Here is a 22,766-nt window from a genome sequence, read left to right on the forward strand (position 1 = left end):
ATAGAAGCCAAATTGATTGAAAAAAATGTAAACCTTCACAACTATGCTTTGATTTATGGATCTATTAGAGGCCTAAGTATTGCTGAATCCGGATTTATTGACTCAAAATAATGATAAAGCTTCTTTTTCTGACTTTATCCAAATTTTGGCAGAGAGATTTTCCAGTGATTTGAATCATTTCATGGGAATCTCAAGATTTATTCATCTCTAACACAAGAATATATTTGTTATGATATATTGAGCAAAGTAAACACCAATGTCCACAGGGGCGAAACCGGGGGGGGGGGGGCAGGCATGGGCCCGGCCCCCCCTAAAATGAGAAATTTTCATTTAGGCCCTTTAGATTTTTTTAAAATTTTAAATTAGTAAAGGTAAAATTTCACTTTGGCCCCTCCTAAAATTATAAAAATTCAATTTAATCCTTTAAAAATTATAAATATATAGACTATAAAAAATTAAAATTTCCTTCGGCCCCCAAAATTTTTTTCTGGCTTCGCCCCTGAATGTCCACTTTAGTTTCTTTTAAGTTTTCATGGTGGCTTTGCTGCAGTCGACGCCAAATTAAGAGGCCAAAAACTTTGTTGCTTCGTAGTAATATTTGACTTTGACACTAAGCAATAATTGTTTCGTTGTCAACAAACTTTCCAAATTTGTGCATAAACCAACCTCTATTAGAGATGAAGATAAGTGCGGAATAGATATATTTTTGTAGCTATGAATTTAATATTTATTTATCGTATAATGATAAAGTACAATGACCAAGTATGACAATTTTAATTTTTAATACTACAAACCTATATATTTCTCATACATTTATTCTAACAGGTGGAGCATAATCATATGACTTTCACACTAATCCAAGAGGATTGACTCTGTAAATAACATCTCAGTAATGAATTACAGTAAAATTAAACTCAATAATGACATTGGTGGCATTTATAAGGATAGGGTTAAATAGTGCAGTCCCTGTTGCCATCGCGAATTGTCCTCTTCCTCCGACCACCGCAAGCCCAGGGTCTCCCCTGGAAAATACGCTTAGAGAGCTGCCGTTAAACTTACCGGTATTGAATCCAAATTCTATGTACTGCGTGCTCGATGCATTTGATCCGGCTAGGAGGGAAATACCCTGAACATTTCCAATCAGCTCTGAGTCAGGCTCAGGACCAGTCCTGAGGGGATCATTAACGGCAACTAGGGTAGCAAATGGCACTGATGAATTATTGCTTGTGATGTTAGCTTGGGTTAGCACGACTGCTGTAGTGCCCGTAAATTCGTGCATATAGAAGTGAAGATTGGTGACCAAAACTGGCCTGGGTTGATATGGTAGGGTGTCCGAGTAGTATTGGCTCCGCACTGCTACTTGGCAGACGCAGATGATCAGAATCCAACTTAACACCGATGTTCCTCTCATTGTCTCTGCTTTACTATAATTTCTGGGGTGAAGGCGAAATGTTGATGAAAGCTAGTGGCCAATTGTTGCTTCATTTTTATGAACAAAACACAGACATTTATACTGAGAAATCCTGTGGACTTTGGAAATAATTTATTGCCCAAAACATTTGATATAATTCCTGGTTAATCTTTCCCTAGTAATATTAAAAAGAAAACAAATCTTGACCACGCAACGGCAACTTGGTCTAATTAGCTGCTTGATTTTTGAATAGGAATATACCTTTTTTATAATTTATATACGTATAAATACGAATATCTTCACTTCATAATTAGAATGGTGAAGGTTGTAAATACCATTCTATCCATAAATATAATGTTTGGAAGCTTCCTGCCCTGCGTTTTTATTTTTGTCTCAATATTTTCCATCGACTTTAATTTATTTGATATCATATATTACATGTGATCGATGTGTTGGTTTTATAAATTATTCTATCTTCTCCTAAGAAAAGTCTGTTTGATATGAAGTCTTCTTTTTCTTTTTCTTTATATCTACGTACTAAATTATTATATTCCAACAATGTTCTGTGTATAAGAACTAAACAACAAGAATACAATAATACAATCGATCAATATTATATTCCATTAGTTCTAGAACTCCCCAGCCTTCAAATAACTTCATTTTCATAGTGTCCTTGGTCATATGGAGCAGCAGCTACTCCTATTTCTTTGGTCCTTCCTCTTCTTTCCTCCCAAATTTGGTGAAATGTGAATTACCTCAACAATATAAGTATAAATAACTAATTGTATCGGTTTACAAAATAATTTTTAGTATTTTATTTTCCAAATAAACTCCCATGACCGTCGATAAAATTTTCAGTAATGTGACACATGCAGTGTTGGTGGAAGATTGTTATATATAATTAATATCTCGAGAAATAATAATATTAAAAATAAAAAGATTTAATACATTTTTTTCTAATGAGATCCTGGTTGGGTCGAAACTCATTGGATTCGGGGTTTTTTCTTCTTCTTTTTTTTTGCCATCCTTATCCTAAACTTGGTGACGAATATGAAATCTACCAAGTGACTTTGAGGCTGTGCCAATCCTTTCGACATCCTAAATTTTGCTTTTCCTCCGATCATCGCAAGCTCACGTTCTGTCTGCGTTATAGCTTTTTCGTGAGAACTGTTTGGTATAAGTGGGGGGACGAAATAAAATTAATTGGATTGAGCATTGAGTCATGATAATAACTTCAGTCCGATAGTGTCCTTGGTCATATAGAACTACTTCTAATATTTTCCTATTTCGTTTATCCTTCTACTTCTTTCCTGTCAAATTTGGTGAAATGTAATTTTCCAACACAATATAAGTATAAATGATTAACTGTATCTGTTGCTACTTTAAATTGTTTACTTGCTAAAATACAAAATTGAAATGGTAGTGCTAGATTGTAGTGGCCACTACGGCTTGGCACTTCCAAATGCCAATACTGTGGAAACAGAACTATAAAGAACATCAATGTTTCTTTACGTAGATCGGTTTTTTTATGTCTGCAGAGTCTAACTCAGTGAGTAATTTCACTATATTTAACTACACTCTGTCACTCCTCACATATAGAGATCTCACTTTTGTACACGAAGATTAGAATACTTAATAAACTCTCATACAAAACCTAGACAAGCCTATATATTCAGTTTCTCCTTGCTAACATGGAATCTAAGTGAACACAATTTAACTCCTTGAAACTAGCTATTACAATTATAACTTTCAAAACATAATCAATCGAAGATATGATTTCCAGAATAGCAATGCAGTCTTGATCGAATCTCCACATTCCACGGGTTGGGTTGATTCACTCATATCCAATCAAATCCTCAAAAGCCATATACTAGTTTCCATAGATAAACCATAGTATCTTTAATAACACATTACATTAAATAGGTCTAAAGATTTTTTTTCATTAAATTATCAAACTAAATAAGGTAAGTATTTAACCACCTCATAAGCAGTCTACAGTGGCATTATCGAGTGTCACTTAGTAACTATCAACTCATCTTGCTTCAGTAGTATTAGTTTACAAAAATAAGAAATTTTGGTTTACAAAGTAATTAATATTTTGGTCTACCTGGAAATTTTTTTCAATAAATACTAAAATTCGTAACACATGCAATGTGGTTGAGAAAAATGTTGTATATAATTAATATATCAAGAAATAATTATATTAAAAATAACAGACTTAATAGTTTTTGTCGTACCCATTTTTTTGGTAAAACGGGAATCGACTTGGATTTTGAAAATGAAAGAACGGGAGTCGCCACCAATCCCTTTTTGATGAGGTGTGATTGGATCATCTTAAATTAATCATTTTAATAAAAATTAAGATTTACTAAAACGATAACTTTTGGTCTATGAAATTCAGAAAAATGAGTTCGGGAGTCGGTTACGCACGAGGAAGGATTAGCATCATTGATACGTCCAAAATTGGTACCTAGTTGATTAATTAGTGTCTTAGTGTCGAAGATTAAAAACTTGAAAGACTTTTGAAATACGATCCCTTTTTTATAAAAAAGTTCAAGTGTTAAAGACCTTCTCGTCTCAAAATATGAAACGTCACATCCAGTGAGTTAGGACACGACATCTTGAATTTTGAGAGCGAGCTTGCCTTTTATATAAAATTTACGTATTTTAATTTGTTAGAAGTGTATTCGATTATTTAGAGTAAACGAGAAAAATCGAAACCCAGTAAGTTAGGGTACATTTTCCCGAATTCTCAAACACCGAATATTGCCTTTGTTTTAAAACGAATTCATATTTCGAGGTGACAAAATGTCATACCCGAAAAGTTAGGGCACAACACTTCGCACCTCCGAGAATGAGCATTTTCAAAACTCGTATAGCAATTTAAAAGAGTATTTCGTTATTTAGATTAAATGAGAAAAATCGAAACCCAGTAAGTTAGGGCACGATTATCTTGAATTACCAAATACGGAATATCACTTTTATGAAAGAATTATTTTGAGGCATTGAGTAAAAACATAATGTGATTTATAGTAAACATAAAAGCAAATTAATATGAATAATAACATAATGACGAGTGCGATAGTGTCGAAAACAATAATATGAATAGTTGTAAAAGATGATATAATGACTATGTGGAATTAATTAGTCTAACAAAAAGAGGGTAATAATATTCAAAATGTTTGTATATAAAAAAATAATAACAAAAGGATATGTATATATATATATATATGCAATACTAATAATAGTGGGAATAATAATAAAAATGACGTTAGAATAAATACAAGTATGAATATAATAATGATGATAATAAGAATAATAATACATTAAAATATGCTCTTATCAATAATATTAGTGAAAAAAAAGGGGGATGATGATAGTGTAGTAAAAATAATAATAATATGTAAATAGAGATAATGGTAGTGAATAAATTTAATAGTAACAATGTTAATAATAATATTAGTAATAAAACAAAAAACAAACAATAAAAGTAATAATAATAACTACTGTAATAATGACAGCATAAAATTAATGATACAGTAATATAAAAATAATAATACAAATAACTAAGTATGAATAGAGGTGTGAAAAGGAAATGTAACTTTAATGGTAATAATAAGGAAAATAATAACAATAACGTAATAATCATAAAGTGGTAACCAAAGTAAAAAGAAAATAATAATAACTATAATAGTAAAGTATAATAAGACAAGAAATTAATAAAATTAATTAATTTAATAATAAAGGAGTCAAATATCCAAACTAGGGACTAAATTGAACTTAAACAAACAAATTTGGGGCCGATTTGAAAATATACGAAGAAGAAAGGGACCGATTTGAAGGCGCGAATAGCATACAGGGTCCAAAAATGAAATAATCCCCGCCCTCCTAAACGACGTCGTTCGAATGGGGGCCAAAATGAAACCAAAGTAAATTTTAAGGTATAATTGAAATAAATAAATAAAACTTAATTGCGAGAACAGGGAAAAGCGGAGGGACTTATTGAGAAAATATCCCATTAGGACAAAAACGCGCGGATCCCCTAGCGGGTCGGGTCGCCTGCGCGGGTCGAGGGCCAAACGGCGCCGTTTTGAGGTCTTCATAATCCCCTTAAAACTACGTCGTTTTATACTTCTATATAAACTAATTTTTTTTAAAAAAAATTCATTCTTCCATTTTGTTTTTCAAAAAATGCTTCTTTTCTCTCTGTGCAGGTTCTCCTGGTCCCGTCCAGGCTCCGGCGAACAGCCACCGTCCTCCGCCGCGGGCACCGTCGCCGGCCATCGCGAGAAAAAGGTGTATTTTTTATTTTCCTCTTTATTTTAATAATATATATATGCACAACCATGTAATCAGGAAAAGAAAAGTAAACAAGAAAAAAAAGAAAGAAGAACCGATTCGAAACTTAGAAAATTTTAAACACCTTTCGATCTCTGGTTTTGATTTCTTCCTTGGGCTTCGTTTTTTCTGCTTTTGATGTTGATGAAATCTCTGTTACTTGTTTTGTGTTCTTTAAGATCTAATAATGTTTTTCATTTCAAGAAGAACCGATTGTAAAAATGGTCCTTGATTTGGCTTTTAAATAGCCATTTACATGCCCCTTTTTTAATATCTGTCTATTCTCCTTTTTTTAATGTTGCAGGCGCAAGTGGGGCGGTGGCAAGTGGTAGTGCTTGCAGACGTCGGTGGTGGATGGGATGGGGAGCAGGTGCTGAACGGCTAGGGTTTCCTTAGCTTTTTTCTTTTGTTGTGTGTGTGGGCATGGGTAGGTTTGGGTCTTTGGGGTGATTTGGGTAGGTTATTTGTTTTGGGTGTAGTGGGTATTTAGTGGGCTTGGGTTTGGGTCTGGGTTTAGTAGATTTTGGGGTTATTTGCTTAGTGGGTTTAGGGATTTTGAGCCCAAAATTGGGCTTGTACAGTTTTTTTTCTAAGGAGATAAATTATGGTATGCAGTTTAATTTTGGTTTTTTTTTTAAATATTGGTAATTTAATTAAGGATATGAAGTTTGAGGTGGGTAGTTATAGAGTAATCTGTGTCAGAACAATTTTTTTTCCACCACCTTGACGTAATTAATTATCTATGTATATAATATTGGAAGTTGGTTAGTTAATAAAATTGTGTCTAAATTGGATTGGGTCCACTCAACTAAAAGAGAACAGAATGGAAAATTATATTTGATTTAAATGGATCTAAGATCTATTCAACTTGAGTCTTATACAATGTATTGTCAGTTCAATTAGTTACATTTATTTTCCTATCTTTTGGGAGTTATCCGCTCTGCTACCAAAGATAAAATCAAAGACATGTTTAGATTATTTACTAATTTAAGTTGTCTTTTCATATTATAAGTCGACCATATGTAATATTGCTTAGTATTAGTTAAGCGTTAGATAATCAGTGAGTTAATATTTGTTTTATTTTGCTTTGCGTGTAAAAATCATTAAGGATAATATATGAAGTTGTTAATGAAACTGATGAATATTCTATTAAATCAGTTTGTTTGAAAATTACAACTACATAGATGACAATACTACACTAAGGGCACTAGATCCCAACACACCCAAGAGATAATTTTCTCACCACTAAATTCTCCCCTTGAGAACATTGCATGTAAAACCACAATACAAAATTTTTACAATCAAATGCACTTTTACAAATAATGTTCCTCACTTGAACATATTAAATACTATAAAATATCAACACATCAATTTATGCAAAGTCTCTCAATTACATAAAGATTTCTTGACATGTTATCATTATGAAAATCTATCAGAAACCCTATTAAACAATAGCTATATAAGCTAAAATACCATATAATAATAACAACTAAGGTAAATAAGGACTATTGACAGCTAAGTCTTCAACATTCTAATCTAATCCAACCTCCTAGGTCTAAGGGATTAAATAGACTTGATATGATTTTCTTTCAACATTGAGGTTTTAAGTTCAAATACCTCCATTTGTGGATTTGGTTCAGAAAAGGAAAATAATTTGCTACATCAAACAATAGTATTCTATGTATAAGAACTAAGCAACAAGAATAGAAGAATACAATCAATCGACATTATATTCTCTTGATATATGAAGATTAATTGTAGTGTTCCTCAACCTTCATAAACTTTTCTGTTAATTGTATGTACTGCAATTCCCTTTAGACCAAATAACTTCATTCTAGTAGTGTCCTTGATCATGTGGAGCAGTAGCTATTCCTAATATTTACTAATTCTTTGGTTCTTCCACTTCTTTCCTGTCAAATATGGTTAAATGTAATTACTTAGACAATATAAGTATAAATAACTAATTGTATCAATAAATTTAGGTATAAGTTTTAGTATTTTATTTACCAAGTAAACTCCCACTATGTGGGTGAAAATATGTTATATGTAATTACTATCTCGAGAGATATTTATCTTAAAATCAGATGTCATGTAATTAATATAATTTTGAAATATTGAAAAGTAGCCACAACACCTTTAATTATTTTTAAAGTATATAATTAACATGATTGGCCCGTCTAAAAATTTCGGCCAGCCATCGTGCTCCAAAATGGCCCTTGGAGACAACCCATAGTAGTTAGGGTACATCGGGAGCAGGGGTCATTTAACCTCTTCTCGGCGTAGCTTGAAAACTTACACAAATTTGGGTCATATGGCAACTTGGAGGCCGATTATCTCTGGAGGCCTTCTAACAACTTTGGGCGACAATGCCGTTTGAACAACTTTGGTTGGCCATCACGCTCAAGGTTAAATTTGGTATTATGCCTTAATTTATATATCTATTGAAAGCTTAAAAATTGTCGGATCTGGATTTGAGGATGAAATTTGGTATAAATAAAAATAATAAAACTTTTCTCTAACTTTGTTTGAACTTTGGCCAAGAATTTTTCAGCAAAGCTCTTGGTTATTTGAATAATTTCTTGGAAACTGAAGTTATTCTTGTTGGAAATATATTACTACAAAATAAAATCGTTAGCACTGATAAGGAAAATAAACTAAGTGTAAACAAATAAAATAATCATTGTGTTATGGAAGAACCATTGTCTTAAAAGTAAATTCGTTTTGACCGGTGTAATCGTGTAGTGAACATCGTCCCCCAATGTTAACGCAGAATTTCAATATTCGTACACCCGAATAAAAAGGTGAAACACAACTGGTATTGCTAAAAGAAACAAACGAGAGAAAAAGGAGGACTGTTGTTTGCTTGTGTTGTGTAAAATGAGAAGGAGGACCAACTTTTATATTGTTTTCTGAAGGGACAAAATGATAAAATAGTAGTGTTATTTTCCAAAAATAACAAAGGCCCAGAGGCGAATCCAAGGGGGCTGGCAGGGGCCGGCTCCCTCTAAAATAGAAAATTATTATTTTGTCCCTTTAAAAAATTTTAAAATTTTAAATTAGCAAAACTAAAATTTCACTTTTATCCCCTAAAATTATAAAAATTGAATTTAATCATTTAAAAATTATAAAGATATAGACTATTAAAAATTAAAATTTTATTTTGACCCCTAAAAGAATATTATGGCTTTCGCCCCTAAAAAGGCTTCAACCGAAAATATTCTGAAAATAGTTTTTGCATTACCAACAATTATAAAGTCTCAAGATTTATTCATCTCAACACAATAATTGTTCGTTATCAACAAACTTTCCCAATTTTTGCGTAAATCAACCTCTATCAGAGATGAAGATAAATACTGAATAGATATATTTATGTATCATTTTTAGTAGCTAAGAATTTAACCTTTATTTCTCTTATAATGATAAAGTACAATGATGAAACATGAGAATTATAAATTTTAATCAGATCATATATATAAAGATATATATATATTTCTCATACAATTATTCTAATCAAGTGGAGCACAATTCAAAAGGATTGCGTCTGTAAATAACATCTTAGTAATGAATTACAGTAACGTTAAATTCAATAATGACATTGGTGGCATTTATAAGGATAGGGTTAAATAGTGCAATCCCTTTTGCCATCATGAATCGTCCTCTTCCTCCAACCACCGCAAGCCCAGGTTCTCCCCTTGAAAATATGCTTAGAGAGCTCCCATTAAACTTACCGGTATTAAATCCAAATTCTATGTACTGCGTGCTCGATGCATTTGATCCAGCCAAGAGCGAAATACCCTGAACATTTCCAATCACCTCTGAGTCAGGCTCAGGACCAGTCCTGAGGGGATCATTAACGGCAACTAGGGTGGCAAATGTCACTGATGAATTATTGCTTGTGATGTTAGCTTGGGCTACCACGACTGCTGTAACACCCGTATGTTCGTGCATAAAGAAGTGAAGATTGGTGACCTTAGGTGGCCTGGGATGATATGGTAGTGTATCTGAGTAGTATTGGCTCAGCACTGCTACTTGGGAGAGGCAGATGACCAGAATCCAACTCAACATCAATGTTCCTTTCATTGTCTCTGTTTTACTATAATTTCTGGGGCGAAATGTAGATGAAAGCTACAGAATTGTTGCTTCAATTTTATTAAGAAAACAGAAAGATTTATAGTGATAAAACCCGCAGACATGAAAATAATTTATTGTCCCAAACATTTTATATAATACATGATTGATTTCCCCGTGGTAATATTAAAAAGAACACAAACCTTGATCACTCAACAGAAACTTGGTCTAATTATTTTAGATTGGAAGTTTCCTCCCCCAGCGTTTCTGTTTTCGTTTGAATATTGACCATTGAATTTAATTTATTTGATATTATATATTACATGTGATTGATGTGTTGATTTTATAAATTATTTTATCTTTTGCCAACAAATGTTTGTTTGATATGAAATTTTTTTTCTAAATCTCCTTCAGAAATTAACAGCGAATGTAGAAATTTATTAGAAATCAGAAACATGGTCTAATTAGCTGCTTGATCTAATCAATTTTCTTGGTTTTTTGCGCAAAGCAGTTTGTGGAATTCACCACCACCGTTCTGTCAAATTTTCTCTTTTTCTTGAGTAACTAAAACTCTATTCTGGCTTGGGGACACTAATCAATCCGAGAGAGAATGTGAGGCTTGCAATCTTGCCTAAATCTTCCACACTCTTGCAATTCTCTATTGGAATTTGTTAAATTTGGAACTGAATTGTGTTCTAATACATGTCTCATGGAATTTGACATTTTCTGTACTCGCTTAGACAAATTGCTCATTTGAAAAAACGACACAAAAAAAAAAAAAGAAGATCAAGAAGAAGAGAAAACAGAAGGAAAAAAAAAGAATACTTCACTGACAGCTTAAATTATGAGTAAGAACTTGTGAGTTGTGACAGATTGAGTAACCGGGATGCATGGAGTGCTTTGATTGTCATTTCACTTCACGTTAAAAGGTCGAGTGATATTTCAAGTCAATAAATTACTCTAATCACGGTGTCATAAGTAGAGAAAAATGGTTGTTTAGAGATTTATTGAATTGTGTAACCGTGGTGGGGTGCTTGAGTTGTCATCTCATATTGTGTTAGAAGATTCGACAACATTTTAAACAAAAGAAAAAAGAAATAGATAAAAGAAAGAAATAAATGTCTCTGTGTGTTAGCAGTAAATATATAGTTGGCTCGATCTGTTAGACTGTTAGTTAGTTAGCTACAATTATTCATCTTTGTCATACTTTCTTGATTCTCTTCCTGTAAATATATGGTTGCTTATTTGTGTGTAAGTTTGTAATATGAAATACAATATTGGTTTCTCTATTCATCTCTTTTCTAGTCTTCTAATATGGTATCTGAGCTGGTTTTTTGAAAGTTTGTTGGTGTTGAGAGCAACTTATCCGGATGAAGTAACAAAGCTGACAGAAGCTTGAGCTTCAAGGCTCGAGGCTTGCACAGCAAACAACTAAATTTGCTTAAGAAACTTAAGAAATTTTTGAACAGAAAAGAGAAGCAAGAAAAGAGAGTATATATGAATGAAAATGCTGATGATTTCATTAACAATTGAAGTTGGCATAATGCCAATACATATACTAGACATAAGCTGGTCAAAATGAACAAATTTCACCTAAGCTATCACCTAACACCACTAAGTTACATTGAAACTTGTTGAACATTGCTTGCAAACTTTGACAAGCTGATTATCAGCTCAATACTACCTAATTACATCAAATACATCAACAACAAGTTAAAATTGAACTAAATTACATATCAACAACTTAGAGTAAGAAAATAAACAAAATGAAACAGTTTCTTCAACTGGATCTACTAGGCTCGGGCTGTATGGCCTGCTGCTTGTTGATCTTAGTGCAACATGCTGGCCAACTTCAACACTCCTCCTTGGCTAGCATGTTGCATACTCCTAATTGTTTTCTCAATTATTGAACCTTGACACATTAAGAGGTTTTGTTAAAATGTCAGGGAGTTGCTCTTCAGAACTACAATGAACCAGTTCCACTTCTCTAGCTTGCTCCATCTCTCTAACAACATGAAGCTTAATATTGAAGCGCTTTGTTCTTCTGTGAAAAACCAGATTCTTTGCAATTGCAACAGCAGATTTGTTGTCACACATTATCTCTGTTGCTCCCTCTTGATGTAGATTCAAGTTAGCTAAGATCTTTCTTAGCCATGCTGCTTGATTCACAGCTCCAGCAGCTACAACATATTCAGCTTCAGTAGTTGATTGAGCTACTATACTTTGCTTCTTTGTGCTCCAGCAAAAGATGACTGAACCAAGGGTGAAAGCATACCCTGAGGTGCTCTTCATGTCATCCATCGAGCCAGCCCAGTCACTGTCAATATAGCCAACCAATCTTAGGCTTTCAGCCTTGCTATATAGCATTCCATAGCTCAGGGTACCTTTGATGTACTTGAGCACCCTTTTTTCTATTTGAAAATGCTTCTCATTGTAACAATGCATGAACCTTGAGAGTAAGCTTACACCAAACATGATGTCTGGCCTAGTGGCAGTCAGGAATAGTAAACAACCAACTAGACTCCTATAGACAAATTCACTAACTTGCTTAGAAATAACTTGGCTCGACAGCTTTTCTCCCATAGCAATAGGAGTGCTTGTTGCTTTATTGTTTTGCATGGTGCACTTGGTTAAAATTTTGGAGGCAAAGGTTTTCTGACTTAGGAATATTCCATTTTCAATTTGTGACACCTCCATACCAAGAAAATAGGTCATTCTTCCAAGATCAGACATCTCAAACTGCAGCTCCATATTTTAGCTTTAAAATTAGCCAACATTGCTTGGTCTCCTCCTATCAACAATAGATCATCGACATATAAGGATACAATGAGCTGAATTTCGATTCTTTCCTTATTGACATATAGAGTTGGCTCGCTAATACTCCTTTCAAACCCCAAACTGACCAAGTAGCCATCGATTCTGCTGTACCAGGCCCTTGGTGCCTGTTTTAAGCCATACAAAGCTTTCTTCAATTTGTAAACCATGTCTTGTTTATCTGCCACTTTGAAGCCTTGAGGTTGCTCAACATAAATCTCTTCTTCAAGCAATCCATTTAGAAATGCTGACTTGACCTCAAGCTGGTGGATTTCCCACTGTATTTGTGCTGCTAAGGCAACCAGCAGCCTGATGGTGTCTAGTCTGGCCACCGGTGCAAAGGTTTCCAGATAATCTACACCATATTTTTGACTGAAACCCTTCACAACTAGCCTAGCTTTTAGTTTGTTCAAGCTACCATCAGCATTCTGTTTAGCTCGATAGACCCACTTCACACCAATGATCTTCCTATTGGCTGGTTTTTCAACCAATTCCTAAGTTTGGTTCTTCTCAATCATGCTGATTTCATTAGCCATTGCTTGTTTCCAGCCTTCATGACCCTCAGCCTCTTCAAAGCAACTTGGTTTCATTATGGCTACCTGAGCTCTTTCATAAATATCAGCCAATGGTCTTGTGCCCCTAACTGGTTCATCATCAATGTCCATTTCAGGACCATTTTGATCAACCTCAGTCTGATCTGCCACAAGGTATTCAGTAACTACCTCTGGCTCATTCTTCTCCCAATTCCAACTTGCTTTTTCATTGAACACAACATCTTTGCTGACAAGCAGTTTGTTAGTTGAAGGATCCAAGATTCTATAGCCCTTCTTGACTGTGCTGTAGCCTACCAAAATGCCTGCTTGAGCTTTCTTATCCAACTTGCCTCTTTGTACAGCTGGTACTTGTTCATAACATATGCAACCAAAGACCTTTAGGTGAGCCAGTGATGGCTTGAACCTGAACCAGGCCTCAAATGGTGTTTTGTGAGCTTCTATTTTTTCTTTCACTTACACCATTCTGTTGAGATGTGTAAGTGTTGGTGAGCTGGTGTTTGAGACTTGTTTCATCACAAAAGGCTTGAAACTGAGTTGAGGTGTACTCAATTCCATTATCAAACCTTATGGTCTTAAATTTGCAGCATGTCTCAGTTTCAACAGCAGCCTTAAACTTCCAAAACATTGAGGCGACCTTTGATTTGTGCTTCAAGAAGAAAATCCAGCAAAATCTGGAATGATCATCAATAAAGAAGATGAAATACTTACTGCTATTTAATGATTGAGTCTTCATGGGGCCATACATATCAGCGTGTAAAAGCTGCAGCCTTTCTGAGACTCTCTAGGCTTTGTTTGAAGGAAATGGAAGCCTGGCTTGTTTTCCTAGCTGGCATACTTCACAAACATCCTCCTTCTCAAATGAGTTGATGAAGTTCTCAACAAGATCTCCTTTGATTAACTAGTCCAATGATCTATTGTCGGCATGACCAAGCCTTTGGTGCCAAAGCTTGGATTCATCTAGAGAAGCTGCATATGATGAGTTTGAGGCTTCATTCTAATTAACAACAAAGCTTTTATCAGCCATAGTAACTGTCATAAGCATAGATCCACTTGGATCACTAATTTGGCACTGCTTGCCTTTGAACACAATAGTATAGCCCTTCTCAAGCAACTGAGCTATGCTGAGTAAGTTTCTGTCAATATCAGGCACAAACAACACATTTGAAATGAGTTTGTTACCTATGGAAGTGCATATCAACACATCCCCTTTACCTTCTGCTTTGATAAAGTGCCCATTGCCTCTTTTACTTTGGTTTTATAGCTTCTATCTAATGACTTCAAAATGGCAACATCTGGTGACATATGGTTGGTGCATTCACTGTCTAGGAGCCATCCATTTAAAACTTTCTCCTGAGCAGCTGAGCAAAAGACTGCAAAGACTTGCTCCTCATGATCACTGCCTTCTTCAGCTATTCGAGCCTTAGCCTTTGGCTGTTGTGGATGGTGGTGCCTTGGTTTGCTTTTATTTTTGCAAACCCTTTCAACATGGCCCATCTTTTTACAGTGTTTGCACTGTACATCTAGTTTAAACCAATAATTGGCTTCTGGATGACCAGGTCTTTTGCAATGTCTGCAGGGCTGGTCCCATTTTCTTGAAGCTTCTGACTTAGACTAGTCTCTCCAAGTCTTTTTGCCTTTATAAGCAGTGGTGCTCGAGGCAATTTTAGTTTTGGCTTGTAAGGCACCTTCTTGGTGTTCCTCCAGTCTACTGGCTCTTCTTTGCTCTTGTGCATAAAGAGCATTAATCAACTCTGTTAATGTGATGCTGGCCAAGTCCCTTGAGTCTTCGAGGAAGGATATTTTTGCCTCATACCTTTCAGGTAAGGTTGAAATTACTTTCTCCACTATCATTGCTTTAATAAATTGCTTTCCAAGGAGCCTTATACTGTTAACCATAGCCATGATTCTATCTGAATACTGCTCAAATTCTCAAAATCCCTTCTCAAATTCAGTAACTGTTGCTGCCTTGTCCTCTCTACCTTTTGAAACTCTTCCTTCAATCTGTCCCAGGCTTGTTTTGGTGTCTTACATGCCATGATCCTTGTGAAAATCACATTTGACACACAATTTTGAATACAGGACATGGTCTTGTGCCTCTTAGTCCTTTCATAGCATGCTGCCTAATTTGAGCCACTGTTGTGTTGGCTCTGAGTAGTGCTGGTTCAACATCTGAGTTGACCACCTTCCATAGGTCGAATGCCAGCAGGTAGGTCTTCATTTTGACCACCCATATGTGATATCCCTCTCCATTGAAGACTGGTGGTGCAGCTGGTGAGAAGTCTGATGAAGCAATTATTCTAAAAGTTGAAATAAGACAGGTCCACTAAGAATATAGCTTTAGATACCAATTTTTGGTGTTGAGAGCAACTTATCTGGAAGAAGTAACAAAGCTGACAGAAGCTTGAGCTTCAAGGCTCGAGGCTTGCACAGTAAACAACTGAATTTGCTTAAGAAACTTAAGAAAATTTTGAACAGAAAAGAGAGTATATATGAATGAAAATGCTGATGATTTCATTAACAATTGAAGTTAGCGTAATGCCAATACATATACTAGACATAAGCTAGTTAAAATGAACAAATTTCACCTAAACTATCACCTAACACCACTAAGTTACATTGAAACTTGTTGAACATTGCTCGTAAGCTTTGACAAGCTGATTTATCAGCTCAATACTACCTAATTACATCAAATACATCAGCAACAAGTTAAAATTGAACTAAATTACATATCAGCAACTTAGAGTAATAAAATAAACAAAATGAAACAGTTTCTTCAACTGGATCTGCTAGGCTAGGGCTGCATGGCCTGCTACTTGTTGATCCTAGTGCGACATACTGACCAACTTCAACAAAGTTTTTTTCCTTGAAATTCGTGATGGCAGAAGATCAAGAAGTTGCTTGTAGCAGTTCCACCAATGTTTCCAAGAACTTCACTAACAAGAATATCAATATTCAGCTTGATGAAATCAATTATCCTTTGTGGAAATAGTAGGTATCTTTTGCTTTGGAGAGTTATGGTTTGGAGTCTTACATTGATGGTACTCAGGCTATACCTCTTGAGTTTGTTTCTGATGAGTCTGGTAATCTAGTTAAAAATCCGAAAAGAGTTTCATTTAATAAACAAGATAAAGTCATAGCATCTTCGTTACTTTCTGTTGTCAGTCCTGAGATTTTACCAGATTTGGTCATGTGTTAATTGGTTGCTGAAATTTGGGAAGTCATTGGTCAGTTGTATTCTGCTAAAACAATTACCAAGATTATGAATCTTTGGTATTCTTTATACTCTCAAAAGAAGGGGGATCAAAACATGCGTGATTATTTGAGACAACTTAAATTGATTAAGGGTAATCTTGGTATATGTGGAGAAAAGATATCTGATGCAAAGCATATTGCAGCTATTCTTAATGGTTTACCTAGTGAATTTGATTCGATGGTCACCTTAATCACCAGTAGCAGGCAAGCCTATGATGTACCTGCTTTGTCTTCGATGCTGATTGATCATGAAGCTAGGCAGAAGTCAGGTGCTATGGCTGGACTCTTCACTGTTAATCTTGTCACAAGTTAGTCCAATTCTCATGGTGCACAGGGTTATCGGCAACCCACAGAAGGTGTGTCTGATTCAGTTAGATATCAAGGCAGAGGAGGTTCATTTCATCGAGGTCAAGGCAGAGGCCATTTTTCAAACAGATGTTAGTGCCATTTGTGTGGAAAAATTAGGCACAGTATACAAAAGTGCTATTATTGTTTTGATACTTCTTTTATTGGTTTTCTTGAGCCTAATGCAGGCCATAGAGGTACAAGTGCTAATCTTTGCTCAATGGGTGATGTTGATGATGACAACAAATAGAATGTAGCAGGTGCTTTTGTTTCTACTAATGGTTCTTCTGCTTCTGTGAATGCTGCTATTGTTGGAAAGCATGTCAGGTTTCTTGATTCAAGGGCCACTTCTCATCTCACTCGGGATGCTTTCAGTGTGACAAATAGTGTCCCATATACTGGTGCAGGTAAGATCATTAATTTTTTTAATGATGTTTACTTTATACAAACATGACAATTTGTTTTTTGTATGTCACCTCACCAAATGATTTAAAATTTATAAAATATTCAAAGTATAAAATATAAATTATAAATTATAAAAAAGAGCTCATCAAAATTCATAAAATTAGCATTAACTACATGTAGATTGCTAAGCGGGTGTCATGTTTAAAAGTTTAATGTTTTAATAAGTATTTCTATTAAAAAAATAAAAATTCAACTCTTTTTTAAATGTTGGTGGTCAAATTTGACCCTTTTAAAAAGGTTGAGGCTAAAATTTAACTTAAAAAAAAGAATAAAAACCAAAATGAGTAAAAAAAAATATAAATATTAAGAGTTAAATTTGACATTATGCTTGGATATATTGATAATTAGAGGCTTAAGTATAGTTAAATCCAAATTTATTGATTCAAACAAAATTTTGTATCAATATAAATAATAAAAGTTTTCTTTTTAACTTTGCTCAAACTTTGGTGGAGAGATTTTCCAGTAAAGGTGTTGGTGATTTGAATCATTTCTTGGGAATTGAAGTCATTCCAACGTCTCAAGATTTATTCATCTCAACTCATGAGCAAAGTAAACTTGCTGCTTCCTTGTAATATTTGACTTCGACACCATTTCATAATTGTTTGGTTGATATATTGAGCAAATTTAAGTTTTCTCATCTTTTGCGTAAACCAACCTTTATCAGAGATGAAGTTAAATCCTGAATAAATATATTTGCATGTCTTTCTTTGTAGCTAAGAATTTAAACTTGATTTGTGATAAAATAATAAAGTACAATGATGAAGTATAAGAATGTTAATCTCATACATTTATTCTATCCAAGTGGAGCAGAATCATATGACTTTTTCACAATACAAGAGAACTGAGTCTGTAAATAACATCTTAGTAATGAACTACAGTAAAGTTAAATTCCATAATGACATTGGTGGCATTTATAAGGATAGGGTTAAATAGTGCAGTCCCTGTTGCCATCATGAATCGTCCTCTTCCTCCGACCACCGCAAGCCCTGGTTCTCCCCTTGAAAATACGCTTAGAGAGCTGCCGTTAAACTTACCGGTATTAAATCCAAATTCTATGTACTGCGTGCTCGATGCATTTGATCCGGCTAAGAGGGAAATACCCTGAACATTTCCAATCACCTCTGAGTCAGGCTCAGGACCAGTCCTGAGGGGATCATTAACGGCAACTAGGGTGGCAAATGGCATTGATGAATTATTGCTTGTGATGTTAGCTTGGGTTAGCACGACTGCTGTAACACCCGTATGTTCGTGCATAAAGAAGTGAAGATTGGTGACCTTAGGTGGCCTGGGATGATATGGTAGTGTATCTGAGTAGTATTGGCTCCGCACTGCTACTTGGGAGAGGCAAATGATCAGAATCCAACTCAACACCGATGTTCCTCTCATTGTCTCTGCTTTACTATAATTTCTGGGGCGAAATGTAGATGAAAGCTAGCAGAATTGTTGCTTCATTTTCATTATCAAAACACAAACATTTATACTAAGAAATCCCGCAGACTTGGAAATAATTTATTGTCCCAATACATGATTGATTTCTCCGTGGTAATATTAAAAAGAACACAAATCTTGATCACGCAACAGAATCTTGGTCTAATTATTTAAGACTGGAAGTTTCCTCCCCCAGCGTTTCTGTTTTCGTGTGAATATTGACCATTGACTTTAATATCAATTTATTTGATATTATATATTACATGTGATTGATGTGTTGATTTTATAAATTATTTTATCGTCTGCAAACAAATGTTTGTTTGATATAATTAATATCTCTAGAAATAAAATAGTAAATAAAGAGTGAACATGAAATTAAATAAAATAAACTTGGGTTTCAAAATGGATCACATACTACCAATGTCTTCTCACATATTAAATCATCAATTTAGTTTTAATTGTAAATTAATGATGAGAACAACCCGACAATTAACTTTTATTGAGTAAATAACTCAGAAATTATCTTCCAGGATTTAATTCCTTGGTAGCCTTACAAATTAGAAGATATTAGAATATACCCCATTCTTTGCCCATACCTTTCCCATACCTACCCATACCTTGGAAAGGTCAAAGTTATGGGCACCAAATATTTATTTAGTGTTGGGCATAGGATAATAGCAATTTTTGGTCCCTAAGTGAATAAGGACTTTGCAAGGTGGCCCTTGAACCTCAACTATAAATAGGCCAACCATTTCTCATTCTCATCATCCCACATTTGCCATTCTCTACTTAAGGCATTATTCTCTCTCCCTATTTGTAAAGTTTCACTTGTGTTTTGGAGTGAAATATATTTGGTAGTGCCCGAGGACGTAAGTAAGATTTGCTGAACCTCGTTAAAATTCTGGTGTACTTTACTATTTATTGTTCATATTTTGTGAGTGTGATTGTAGTGATTTATTGTGCTATTAAATTACGATAGAGGGATATTCTGGCTAGGAAAGACTTGGTACTTAAGTGATCCTCGTGATCCACCTCTCTTTCCTGGGAATTGAACTTAGTGTGATTTTTTAGTACAATAATTTTACTCTTTCACACGCTTCCGCACAACAATTGGTATCAGAGCCAGCTTCGTACTTAGGGAATACGACCATTTACGGTACTATTCACATATACGATACTATTCACGTATACGGTACTGTTCACGTATACAGTAGTTGGGATTGAGGAGAAAGATGGCAGCAGCATCGTCATCAGCAAGGACTACTATGACAATGCAAAATTTGAAGTAGAGAAATTTGACGGTACCAATAATTTTGGTATGTGGCAATGTGAGATCCTAGATGTCTTATGTCAGCAAGAGCTAGATATAGCCCTTGAAGAAAAACCTGACAAGATGGATGACAAGGAGTGGGCCAAGATCAATAGACAGGCGTGTGGTACAATCCGCCTATGTTTGGCCAAAGAGCAGAAGAACTCTGTCATGAGGGAGACATCAGCGAAGAAGCTATGGGATACACTGGAAGAAAAGTTTCCAACGAAAAGTCTTGAAAATAGGCTTTATATGAAAAAGAAACTTTATCGATTCACGTATGCACCCGGTATGTCGATGAATGACCATGTAAACTCATTCAATAAAATTTTAGCAGACTTGCTAAATTTGGATGAGAAATTTGAAGATGAAGACAAGGCATTATTGTTGTTGAATTACCTTCCTGATGAATATGATCATCTTACCACCACATTGCTTAATGGGAAAGACACGATCACATTTAATGCAGTCTGTAGTGCGTTCTATAGATCTGAGACTCGAAAGAAAGATAAAAGAGATCATAGAGATGCAACTGCAGAAGTCTTAACAGTAAGAGGTCGTTCACACAGCAGCAAATCTGGTAGAAGTGGAAAGTCCAAAGGGAGACCCGCCAAAGATGAATGTGCCTTTTGCCGTGAAAAAGGACATTGGAAAAAGAATTGTCCTAAGCTACAAAAGGGCAAGACTATTTCTAATGCATGTGTAGCGGAGCATGATGAGGAGTCAGACTTTAGCTTGGTTGGCATGGCAATGGCATGTCAAACGGATAAGTGGATTTTGGATTCAGGATGTACTTACCATATGTGTCCTAATAAGGACTGGTTTTCTAGTCTTAAGAGCTAGAATGTGGAATTGTTCTTATGGGCAATGATAGTACTTGTAAGACAATGGGAGTAGGTACAGTCCAATTGAAGAATCACGACGGCTCAATCCAAGTCTTGACAGATGTTCGCTATGTACCTAGCCTGAAGAAAAATCTCATCTCATTAGGGGCCCTAGAATCTAAAGGGCTCACAATCACTTTGAGAGATGGATTACTAAAAGTAGTAGCTGGGCAACTGACGGTGATGAAAGGCACAAGAAGAAATAACTTGTATTTTTTAAATAGAAGTACAGTTATTGGATCAACATCAACAGTTTCTACAAAAGATGTAGATTCAGAGGCTACCAGATTATGGCATATGCGATTGGGACATGCTGGTGAAAAAGCTTTGCAGACATTGGCGAAGCAAGGCTTGTTGAAAGGTGCAAATTCTTGCAAAATGGAATTCTGTGAACATTGTGTTCTGGGAAAGCAAAAGAGGGTAAAATTTGGTCTAGCAATTCACAATACGAAAGGAATTCTGGACTACATTCACAGTGATGTGCGGGGACCTACCAAAGTGGCTTCTTTGGGAGGTATGCACTATTTTGTTACTTTTGTTGATGATTATTCAAGAAAAGTATGGGTGTATCTAATGAAAATAAAAAGTGAAGTTTTGGATGCATTTCTGAAATGGAAGAAGATGGTGAAGACTCAGACTGGTCGAAAGGTCAAACGACTTCGATCAGATAATGGTACTGAGTACAAAAATGATCTATTTCTACAAGTATGCCAAGATGAGGGCATTGTGCGACACTTCACTGTTCGGGATACACTACAGCAGAATGGGGTGGCAGAACGCATGAATCAAACTATACTGGAGAAAGTTCGATGTATGTTGTCCAATGCTGGATTGAGCAAGGAATTTTGGGCTGAGGCAGTTATATATGCGTGCCATCTAATTAACCGTTTGCCATCAGCTACAATAAATGAAAAAACTTCTATGAAGATGTGGACTGGTAAATCTGCTACTGATTATGATTCTTTACATGTATTTGGTTCCACTGCATATTATCATGTAAAAGAATCTAAGTTAGACCCAAGAGCAAAGAAAGCATTATTCTTGGGTATAACTGATGGAGTAAAAGGATATCGTCTCTGGTGTCCTGATACAAGGAAGATTGTTTTCAGTAGAGATGTGACTTTTGATGAATCAACCATGTTAAAGTACAAGAATTCACAAAAGGATGACAAAACCAGTAGTACTTTGCAGCAGGTGGAGCTTGAAAAGGTTAATGAGATCCAGCTAATATTGGAGGGACAAATGATGAAGAGGTTCCTACCCAAGAACCTCTACAACAATAATATTCAATTGCATATAGGAGGCCAAGAAGAAAGATTCGTAAGCCTGCTCGCTTTGATGATATAGTGGCCTATGCACTTCCAATTGCAGATGATGATGTTCCTTCTACTTACACAGAAGCAATAAGTAACCCTGATGGTGTAAAGTGGAAGCAAGCAATGAATGAAGAAATGCAGTCTCTTCATAAAAATAGGACCTGAGAGTTGGTGACACTGCCCAAGGGAAAGAAGGCAATTGGATGCAAATGGGTATATGCAAAGAAGGAAGGATTTCCTGGTAAAAATGAAATTCGATACAAGGCTAGATTGGTAGCAAAGGGTTATGCTCAAAAAGAAGGAATAGACTACAATGAAGTGTTTTCTCCAGTTGTGAAGCATTCGTCTATTCGGATTTTGCTAGCCTTGGTTGCGCAATATGATCTTGAACTAGTTCAGCTTGATGTGAAGACCGCGTTTTTACACGGTGATTTGGAAGAGGAAATCTATATGACTTAGCCAGATGGATTCAAGGTTGCTGGAAAAGAAAATTGGGTTTACAAACTGACAAAGTCACTTTATGGATTGAAGCAATCTCCGAGGCAGTGGTACAAGCGATTTGATCAGTTCATGAAAGGGCAA

General features: G+C 35.2%; 3 protein-coding genes and 2 long non-coding RNA genes across 5 annotated transcripts; 1 reads left to right on the forward strand and 4 right to left on the reverse strand.

The window, feature by feature from the left end:
- Positions 1-703: 703 nt before the first annotated feature.
- Positions 704-1,479, reverse strand: LOC107942055 (dirigent protein 4). Its single transcript, XM_016875697.2, has one exon. It carries the CDS (start codon positions 1,409-1,411, stop codon positions 887-889), a length of 525 nt encoding a protein of 174 aa, XP_016731186.2. The 5' UTR covers positions 1,412-1,479; the 3' UTR covers positions 704-886.
- Positions 1,480-2,318: 839 nt separating this feature from the next.
- LOC121227835 (uncharacterized) lies at positions 2,319-6,056 on the reverse strand. Its single transcript, XR_005925358.1, has 2 exons — positions 5,835-6,056; positions 2,319-2,553 (listed from the first exon to the last, which is right to left on the reverse strand). It is a non-coding gene; the product is annotated as an uncharacterized lncRNA (long non-coding RNA).
- LOC121227834 (uncharacterized) lies at positions 5,569-6,369 on the forward strand. The gene is made up of 2 exons (XR_005925357.1): positions 5,569-5,707; positions 6,054-6,369. It is a non-coding gene; the product is annotated as an uncharacterized lncRNA (long non-coding RNA).
- Positions 6,370-9,126: 2,757 nt separating this feature from the next.
- LOC107942056 (dirigent protein 4) lies at positions 9,127-9,904 on the reverse strand. Its single transcript, XM_016875698.2, has one exon. The coding sequence runs from the start codon at positions 9,827-9,829 to the stop codon at positions 9,305-9,307; it is 525 nt and encodes a 174-aa protein (XP_016731187.1). The 5' UTR covers positions 9,830-9,904; the 3' UTR covers positions 9,127-9,304.
- An 8,049-nt stretch (positions 9,905-17,953) lies between these two features.
- LOC107942062 (dirigent protein 4) lies at positions 17,954-18,724 on the reverse strand. Its single transcript, XM_016875704.2, has one exon. The coding sequence runs from the start codon at positions 18,631-18,633 to the stop codon at positions 18,109-18,111; it is 525 nt and encodes a 174-aa protein (XP_016731193.1). The 5' UTR covers positions 18,634-18,724; the 3' UTR covers positions 17,954-18,108.
- Between the last annotated feature and the right edge of the window lie 4,042 nt (positions 18,725-22,766).

The sequence above is a fragment of the Gossypium hirsutum genome, chromosome A04, assembly GCF_007990345.1.
Source record: "Gossypium hirsutum isolate 1008001.06 chromosome A04, Gossypium_hirsutum_v2.1, whole genome shotgun sequence".
NCBI lineage: Eukaryota > Viridiplantae > Streptophyta > Magnoliopsida > Malvales > Malvaceae > Gossypium > Gossypium hirsutum.

Excerpts from the sequence above, each read along its gene's own strand:
- LOC107942055 (XM_016875697.2), bottom strand. The coding sequence starts at position 1,411 with ATGAGAGGAACATCGGTGTTAAGTTGGATTCTGATCATCTGCGTCTGC.
- LOC107942056 (XM_016875698.2), bottom strand. The coding sequence starts at position 9,829 with ATGAAAGGAACATTGATGTTGAGTTGGATTCTGGTCATCTGCCTCTCC.
- LOC107942062 (XM_016875704.2), bottom strand. The coding sequence starts at position 18,633 with ATGAGAGGAACATCGGTGTTGAGTTGGATTCTGATCATTTGCCTCTCC.